Genomic DNA, 10,154 nt, shown 5'->3' on the forward strand with positions numbered 1-10,154 from the left:
CCCAAATACCACTACAGCTTGCATGAGATTGAAAAGACATTTTTTCCAATAAGCTATGTCCTCAGTATGATTTTAACATATGCAGTTATCTTTCCCCCCTGCAAAATAAATTCCCAAAATTATTACTGGTCCTCATGTAAGAACAACTTGGAGAGTTACCCGGGTAACAATTTTGGGTCCTCCTCTAGCGGGGAGCCCTCACAGAAAGATTTTGTGTAACTACTACTGCTTTAGACCACATGGGATGCTTCCTGGAAATAAACCAGTTCTGTATGTTCAGGTTCTTGTGAACAAATTTGCCATACAATACATACATACCTGCCATACATTGCTGTCACTGTGGTATAGCCTCACTGTGGGATAGAAACAGGGAAACTATGTCTAGAGGAATTAAGTACTCTGGAAGAAAAGTATCTCACCAGTCCTTCTACCTTTTCAAGCACACTATTCTCCATTTCTAGTTAGAAAGGTACAGAAAAGAAAGTGAAAACAAATCTTTCCTGAACAGTTTTTGAGACCAAATTAAACCTTATCTCACTACAGTCAGAGACCCTGTGTAGTTCAAATACAGTAAAACTCAGAAGCTTGAGGTGGACAGGCCAGGACAAAAGAACTATGAAGCATCTTGCTTTTTACATCAAGTCCGTCATTGTTTGACCAAATCTATATAACTAAATTTTTACTTTCCTCTTGAACATTCAGAAAAAGAAAAATCTTCAAAGAAAACAGGCTGATGCTGTCATAGATCTATCACCATCATCACTATACTTGTATTTTATTAGTGTCTAATGTAAGACTCCTCAAAATCCCACAGTTTAACGTGCTACCGAGTGCCAGCTGCTCAGCAATAACTGCTAGCACATTTGGTAAAGGTATGAAACACAATGTGCAGTTTTAATTTTCATCCTCTGGAGTTTATTCTGCCCACGTTCCATTTTCCATTTATTGCAGATTAGTGTTATAACTGCACAAACATCTTAAATCTTCAGAATCACACTTCATGTACACTGCCTGTGAAGGCCATAGGACCAGACAAGAGCAAGTCCAAAATACTCTCTTCAATGTACCCTGCATGGCTCTCAGGCCCTACTGCTGACCTCTGCACATCCTGTTTAGTAGGGAACACTACTTACCAGTGTGGAAGTAGCCTTGCAGCATTAGGAAACTAAGTCTTTATACAGTGCTCCCTGACCACAACCACTCAATGCTAAAATACACTAACATGAGCATGAAGCTGAGCTCCCACTATCTCAGGCACACTTGTACCAAAGCTGGTGCCTCAAGAGAAACTTTTGAACATGGCCACTTTTACTGAATCTATAGCTGGTACAGGCTGCAATGCCATATGCTCCTGTAGTGTTCAGTGCACTTACAGGTACCTGGCCTGTTGTGGTCCACAGGCAAACCACAATAAAATGAAACATTTCTTAAATTAAATGCTATTATGATATCAAAATTCAGTGATCCAGATTTTAGCAATATACCAACAAGTGAAATATACACAAACAAAACAACGTGTTCAAGAGTCAATTTCAAAAAATGACAGTTGCTTAAACCTCTTGAGAGACTTCTAACCACTCTGATCTTGCAGTAAGAAATAAAAACCTATAAAAGCAGAGGAACTTAAGTTTGGAAACACTCCTCTAAACACTACAACTTTAATAAAGACTTAGATTCTGAACTATAATTTATCCAGTACTGGATTGGTTTTTTGTTACACAAGAGTGAAAACTTCACTTATTAAGCAAAACAGATTGTTTTGGGTAGAGCATGTACATTTGGAAATTCAAATGTTACAATGCTCATCTGTGACATAATTGTGGTGAGAGAAATTAAATAGCATAATTGACTTTCACAATATTTTAAGTATTTTAAGTTAATGTTCAACCCTTGATTTCTGACAAAAAGGACTAGCTTTTCACAGAAGTATCCGAAGTGTTGCATCCAATGAATGAGTTGCCACAGTTCGAGAGGACAGTTCTGCCTTTTAATGATGTTATTTAAGGCATGGTTGTGTTCAAAATGAATGCTATTCATTATTATACATGCCATTCAAAATGAGCATGGACTTAACAGCATGTGGGAGTACAAAAAATACGGTATACATTATGTATTTGCAAGCTAAGATATAGAAATATGGCTTGCCATTTCAATGAATTCTATAAGCATCAGTGCTGAAATACAGGCTGTAAGTTTGCCAATGAAACATAGCTGTTTTTAAACTCTCTTAGAAAACCAACTGACAATAGCTTGGCAAGAACACTAGCAGAAAATTAAAATGAAACTGTCCTGAATGTACCCTTTGAGCAGAAAATTCTTGTGTTTCCAAACTGCTAAATGTAGGATCTGGCCTCAACTTTCACTGGAAATACATTTTCCCCAATTCAATCATTGCAGACTGTTTCATTCAAGGCCAAATTAGATTTGGCCTCCTCTAAAATAGCTAGTCTTGAACAGGGAACAGAATGTATAAGGGAGAGAAACACATTTGAAAGTTTTCATAAGATTATTGTGTTACAAAACCAGAATGCATGTATAAGAACCTTAAAGTTTTGATTAAAAACACTAGCAAAATTTCCTTTGATAGTGCACAGCAACAAGGCTTTGTTGATTAAATAGAGCTATTCTGAGACACACTAGGCTGGGGAATTAGCTTTCCATGTTTACAGGTAGGAAGTCTACAGCAACCGGAGACTCAGTGAAATATCTACTAAAAGACATCTCAGGGGGGTGGAGGAAATAAGGTATATTGAGTTTTGTGCATTTTTATTAGATTTTCCAGATACTACAGAACATCCTTTCCAAGCACGACCACTTCTATCATTTGATTAAATCTTTATAACATTTTCTCATAATATGAGCCTACCTTTAAAAAATACTTTTTAAAAGATTCAGATGAATTTGAAATGCAAATTACTCTTAGATAATAAAAGTAAGATTAAGCTGCTAGAGTTTACTTTCTGGACAGGCGAGAATCATTTAGATACCCGTAAAGATGTTGTGGTCTATCTGGCTTACTTGAAGGCCTTGCTTTTGTCAGGAAAATCCACAAACATCAGAGGTTTATGTCCAAAAAGGGGACAGAGGAGCCCTGCAATTTAATTCGAGTAAAGGAAGACAGCCCACTGGGGCACACGCCTGCAGGGTGCTCTCCCTCGAGGTTTTGGAGGGCGCAGCCTACTTTTATCCCCAACTCCCGGCCGCACGTTGCCCTCTTCCTTTCCCCGCTGGCTGAGGTACCGGGAAGGTACAGCCTTCCCGCACCGCCTACCACATAGTCCCCTCGTGAACCTACTATTTTACCCCAAAGTTCAGAAGTTCAGGCTTGATACACGTATTTACTTGTTTCAGGAGCTAAGCTGCGTGGGCTCTGCAACAAACCTACTGCCCAGAGTTAGTAGAGACATTAAGACCCGTTTCAACACCATTAACCCGTTAACACCCATACCTTCACCTCCCACAGAATGGCTTGTAAAGACATTAGCTTTCCTCTCACTTTGAAGTGAACTTGAATTGAGACTATAACTCACATGGATTGTTTATTTCAGCTCCCTCAAACAAAAGGCATTTGAAAAATAATGATCAAATAGTAATTTTTCAGAGGACTTTTTCCCCCCCCCCCTCTTAAAATGCTCCTCTAAACTGACTTTATAATGGGAACAAGTTGTTCTAGGTAGATACAGTCTGCTTGTACAACGTGAGATACACTGGCCACCCTCTTGGGAGTTTTTACACCAGCTCAAGCATACACTCCTGGCCAGCACTACAGACTTCGGTCACAACTGAATCACAGGAATGCTACTGCAAACATGGCAAAAAATTCTTAGTAACAAAATTCCTTAGGAAAATCACTTCTTCTTGAAGGGGTTTATACTGAATACTGCATATTTTCCAGTTCCCACTGTATTTCATATTTTTAAAGGGAAGCTAATCAAACTCAGAAGATATCTGGTTTCTGCTGTTCATATACTCTTGTTAATTTAAGAAATTTATTTCTGTCACCCATGCATATTATAATTCAACAAAGAGCAAGTGCCCAGGTCTTTTCTATCACAAATTTTAATAAATCAGAGGAACACCACACTTGTGGCTTCTGATTAAAGTACTCCTTGTTTTCATTTGGTGCTCACGATCATATTAGCATTAAACTGCTTTGAAGCCTGTAAGTTCTGTATTTAGCCTTTCCTTTTTACAGAGGACACAGCACTACTTAACATGAAGGTTTTTATTTTCAGTCTTCAAATGAGTAAAAATTGTCCATGTTCAATTCATTCCAGGCATACTATAACTTTTTCCTTTCAGCTATTTAATCTGTAAATGTTTCACAAATAAATGAAAATTATGAAAAACGGAAGGGTATACTATATGAAAATATGTTTAGCATATATTACCTTATCTCTTAAAAGTTTAATTCATAAATGTCATTCTATTAATTGTTCAATTTTTCCCAAGGCTTCTAGAATTTTTGATATTTTCCACTAGAAAAGAAATGCTTACTATTTCTATTGTACTTCTAATCTGATATTAATACCACTTTTTACTGACTACAGTAAACAAACTGGAATTATTTATTCTTCACAACTTAACACTCACCCTGTAGAGAGAACAACTGAAAAACACTTAATATTTCTTTTTGGGGTTGGGTTTTGTTTTTTCTTTTTAACTGGAAACAAGTATAACAATAAACAGTGAGTGAAAATATCATTACTTCATTACATTTTGACAGGAAAATACCTTGCTTTATTTGAGAGACACAAAACATGCATGTCCCCAACACTGAAAAATGTGGAGGATAAAGCACATTTAGGCATGAATTGAACTGTATATGACAGGGTCTCAGTCAGGTTTGGGGACAGGGGGTTGTTTATCTGACATTATTTCTTGTAAGAAAACTCTTTTAGGCATGTCTGGAGTAGGGGATCTAGGATCAGGCATTAGCTCTCAGATCCAGCTGCTCTATAGTTGCACCTTAACTTGGTGTGAGGGTAAAACCTGGTCACCCAGGAAAGCCTCTCTTCTGATGTTGGTTTCCACAGAAAGGAAACCCAAGGATGCAGGGCTGGACAGAAGCTGTGGTACACTCCAGCAGAAAGACCAGACACAGCCATACATTTCTTTCAGCTATGAAAACCTGCAAGTTTCAGCAACTCACTTGAAGTAAGTTTACAAGTAGGAACAGAGAAAAAACTGTGAAACTTGACAAAGGTATTGCATTTCAGCTTCACAGTCTTACATGAATTCTCTATTCCTTAAACAGAGGCAACAGCAGTTGTGAAAATTCACACTTCCTTTTCTAAAGAACATCGTTAGGTATATAAATACACACTTTCACAAACAAAAGCACATCATACCACATGCAAAGGAAATATTTAAAATGCCAACAGATCACCAGTAAATTTTACCAATTTTTCAAATGTTTTCTTTGACTTGCTTTTCTTTTTTGATTTCCAGGTTTAACTGTAGTAGCTACCAATAATAACAATTAAATATTGCACAATGAATCTGGACTTTATACAAACATACATCTCAACTGTAGATATAAAAAGCTATAGGGCAGTACATAAGACAGCTGGATATGCTAGAGAGCATTTCTCATAAAAACCCAGTATTCTTAGCATGTTTTGAGGAATCCACTACTTCACTGACCATGGGAAACATGGAACATATGCTTGTAAAACCATCTCCTTTATCATCCTTAAGAACTTCTCTGGACAGGAAAGCTAAGCCCTGCATTGCATATTGCAAACACCACTGTGTCCAAATTCTGCACAGAGCTCAGAAAGACTGAATAAAAAAGTTGAACAGGCTTTGAAATTAGTTTTGTTCCCAGTTAAAAACAAGGGAGAGAGGGGTTTGCTTTCCTTTTCTAATCCCAATACATGTTACTGTGTACTTCAAAGCTTGAATGCCCTGAATCAGTGTCCAGATGGCACACTAGTAAAACTAGTAAAACACTGCTTTCTGATGAAAGTAGTAACTGAGTATCACTGAATACTGATATTCCAAATAGGCTATACTCAGACAGTAACTGTAGTTCCTAGAGATATGTTCAGAGTTCTCATTTAGCACAGAAGTGATTTCAAGATACTACTAAGAGGAACTGTACTTACTGTTGTAAATTTGTTTTTAATAGTATATAGTATTTGGCAATAAAGAAAACTCGTTAGTTGTCAACTGGTCATATAAAAATGACTGTTTGCCACCCAAGAAGCAGTGAACCTTAGCCACAGACTGCAGCTATTTATAATCACCTGTGTAAAGTTTCAAGTCCTTTCCAGCTGTTAAGCATGTGATCTGAATGCAAATGGATGCTTTCCAAACTCAGCCGTACCTCTGCTTGAACTGTCTCAATGTCAAACGTGTAAGACTCTTCTTACCTATCTGTACAAAAAAACTCACAGAAACATTAAAAAACAAAGAAATGATGGGGCTGGTAAAACCAATTTGCTTTAACTGTCAGGTCTGTGATAGCATAAATTATACACTGTGGCTTAATACAAAGCCTTGCTTTCTTACAATGCAGGGAGCCAATAAACATGAAATGAACACCAACAGTATTACATGAAATAGATTCCAGTTTAAAATTTAAATCTTGGTATTCATGACTCCTTTCCTGTCTTCACAGTCATTTCAAAAATTATTTTAAATACCATTCTGAACTTATTACTTTGTTTACATTTAATATAACCTAGGGTTTTTGTGGTTTTTTTTCCACAGTTCACAATGCAATAGGCTGATTTTGATTTATACAAAACATCAGGACAACTTTATTTTTTTAACAACAGTCAGAGATCACTGGACCTCCCATGGGGTTATAATTATATCACAACCTATTGCTGCTGTTTGCGTTGGGGCACTTACGCTTGTTAGAGGAGATAAAAACATTCTTTATTACCTACAAGCAAATAAAGAAGTATATAAGCTAATCAAATGCTCAAAGACCAGTTTCAAGAACTATATAGACAGGGAAAGAGTCACACTGTTGGTTTTGAGTCCCTGGACAAAAATGTTCTTCCATTTAAGAAACTGAGATTGCGGCTTTCTTTCATATTTATCATGTCATCAGTGATACCACTGAGACAATTTTTTAAATGTGGATGGTCAATTGCTTCTATGCAAACTTCAGTAACTGCTGCTTGCAACAGGGAGAGGATTAGAGTAAGGAACACAGCTAGTTAGGATCAACTTTTGAATCTGAATGAGCATCCCAACACTTCTGAAGACAAATAATAGCTTTGAGGTACTTCAGTTCTGGCTTCTTTGATACTCCAATTACTAAAAAATCATTAATAATTTGAATATTACTTAATAATTAATATTGAATATGAATATTATGATTTTTATTATCATTTTATTACTGAATCTGCTTCAAAACTCCACCACTAGACCTCTTGCATTTTGAATCAAATAATTTTCTGAGATCTCTTTTTCCCTAAAAGTTAAGGAAGCTGAAAAATTGATGACTAAAAACTCAAGCACTCCCTAATTCATGAGAAAAACAAGAATCAAGTATTACTTGTGTCTATTCACTGTCTAGATTCCCTCCCAGAACATCTCTTACATAAACATCAACCCAGAAACAGTTGGAGACACAGAAATGTACATTGTGTAAATAAAGGACTGACAGTGAAAGATCTCAATGAAGATAATTACATTCCCGAGTGCAAAGAGGAGTGATAACTCCAACATGGCATAACAATGAAGTTATCCTGCCAGTGCCTCCTGCCTCAAGTGAAGGCAGATGTCATCAAAGATCCCACACTACAGATGTTTTAGCTCTACTAGCTACAGCATCTTTAATGGAATTTACATAAAGAAGTTCATCTAGGGTCTTCTACAAAGTACTGACCAGTTACAAGCCTGTCTGTCTCACCAAGCATCCCAAACAGCTTTCAGATTTGAGCTAGACTAGCCTTGGGCAATCCACCTAAAGCAACCTCAGTACATCACAGATACTGTTCCATCAGCAGAAAACAGACCTCTATACACTGTGGAAAGAAAGCTTTGATGCTGTGGCAAACCTGAAGGAGAGAGGTCTGTGCGTGGAGGTTGGAGGTGGATGAGGCTTAGGCAAAGCAATACATTAAAAAATGACAGAGGCAAATGATGATGGAGTAGAAGGCCAGCACATCCTCTGCTGGCTAAGCCTACTGTTACTTGTTCCCCTGCCAACGTGTGGAACTGGCTGCAAGCAGCTGGGAAAGCAGCCATCCCTCTTTGGTGTTCTTACATATTGACTCGGCAATTACTCCAGCTATTTCATGTGCATACTCAGGATTTGACTGCCTTTATTCACCAAGATCCAGACTGTAAACTATATGCCCCTCGGTCATGCAGAGTTGTATCCTGTCATTGATACAGAATGATCACTGAGCATATGTCTGCGATTATCAGAATACTGCCCTGCCGACTGTTCCCATCTACAAATACCAGTTTGCCTAATAACTGGGATAGCACAGGCATATTTGGAAATACTATTAAATGTAGTTTTGCTTATATATGTGACTTTTTCCTTTAAAGAAGCTCGCAATACTGGAAGTTGGGTCTAGATAGAAAATAACCAGTAAAATAACCATACCCATTTCACCACCAACCCTAAGTAGAAAGGAAAGTAGTACGGAGTTTTGATATTTCATCTACAACTAACTTATTATAAAACAGCTGGAAAAGTCACTTTGCCTTTCTTTCCTGGTGTTTTTTATTTGTTTAATGACAGAAGTAGGTAAAGATGGCTTGCAATGCTAATGTCACTACAAAGCTGCACTTGATAATTAAATAACTAATGTGGTAACTCTGATGTTATAAAATGATGCAAAACATAAAGTACTCGGTAAAAAAACATGTCTTGACATCTGAAGCAGTCATTCAAAATGCTGAATCAGAACAGAAAAACAAAGCATTGAGGCACCTCTGCAGACTCAGGCCCTCAGACTTCTGTTTCTCAATTCCTCATTCAGAAAATCAGAATAAAATATTGTCCCACCTAATAAAAGAATCACAAAAATAAAGCTAAGCTCCCTGCAAGCAAGAAAGTCAAACCTCTGGTATCTGGCTACATGTCTTTCATTTCTTTTTTATTGAGTGCCCAGCTTGGCAGTCACTGGGCTTGATTTAAGTGTTGCTGAGCCTTGCAAAGACACATGAAGAAAATGGGAGCAGTAAATAGACAGTATTTCTGTGAATTAGGGAACACAACTGGGAAGAATGAGCACAGGGACACGGAGTCACATGTTTCTGGTTCAGATTAAGGACGGCCTCTGATTTACATGAGGCCTTTGTAAGTAATGTTAACTTTTCATCAAATTTTTCTGCCAGTCAATGGGACAATGCATTCCAACACTACCGAGGGAGTAACAAAATACACACGAACAGTTTTGAGGCACACAGGTATAGCAACAAACACCAATAAAAGCATAAACAAGGAATAATATTCCTGTGCAAAGTCTAGCACAGTTTTGTGGTACACTACAGGCTGGATCCCATATGGAAAGCTGAGAGACTGCAAGAGGATGATCAATTTTTAATTAATAACACAACATGTGATCAGGCAATTAAGACTATCGATAGTATCGATGTATTAAGTCGATACACATGTAGGACCGAATTAATATTGCTCGTATAACTTTTCTTCTTACATTTCCTAATTTTTTGGTGGTACATCTCCTCCTCTTCAGCAAATTTACGTTCGTACTGCGAGACCGTAAGAGATGCATTAGACACCGCCTGCACTTGAGGGCTACTTTCAAGGGCAGGGTCTCCACTCCCCAACACCACGCCGGGACACAGCACCCTGTGGGAACCTCCCCGCCCTCGCAACCCGCCTCGCACCGACCTGCCGGGCTCATGGCTCCGCCGCCCGCGCACTCCCGGCCCCCAAGCTCACTGCCCGCGCGGTCCCGGCCACCAAAATCCCGGCCACCAAAATCCCGGCCCGAGGGCGCTGTCCCTGCCCGAGAGTCCTGTCCCGGCCGCCGCCGGCACGGAAGCGCGGAGGCCTCCCCGGCTGCTGCGGCCGCGGGGCTCCGCTGCCCGCTGGGCCCCACCCATATCCTCCGCTAAACTCACACCCCCACGCACCCCGGCATCGCCCCGTCAGCCGCGGGGAGAGCCCTCTGCCGCCGAGGCTGGCTGGGTGTGGGGAGGAAACGAGGAGG

The 10,154-nt window shown here is 39.0% G+C and overlaps 1 protein-coding gene across 1 annotated transcript in view; it reads right to left on the reverse strand.

Moving 5' to 3' along the window:
- The window catches only part of BANK1 (B cell scaffold protein with ankyrin repeats 1), a gene marked incomplete at both ends in the record, with an annotated part of 145,476 nt that extends 135,631 nt beyond the window's left edge, over window positions 1–9,845 (reverse strand). The window contains one exon of the mRNA XM_082281984.1: window positions 9,684–9,845. Coding sequence (XP_082138110.1) covers window positions 9,684–9,845 — 162 coding nt within the window. The remainder of the gene's footprint in view (window positions 1–9,683) is intronic.
- Between the last annotated feature and the right edge of the window lie 309 nt (window positions 9,846–10,154).

The sequence above is a fragment of the Coloeus monedula genome, assembly GCF_965178545.1.
Source record: "Coloeus monedula genome assembly, chromosome: 5".
In the NCBI taxonomy this organism is placed as follows: domain Eukaryota; kingdom Metazoa; phylum Chordata; class Aves; order Passeriformes; family Corvidae; genus Coloeus; species Coloeus monedula.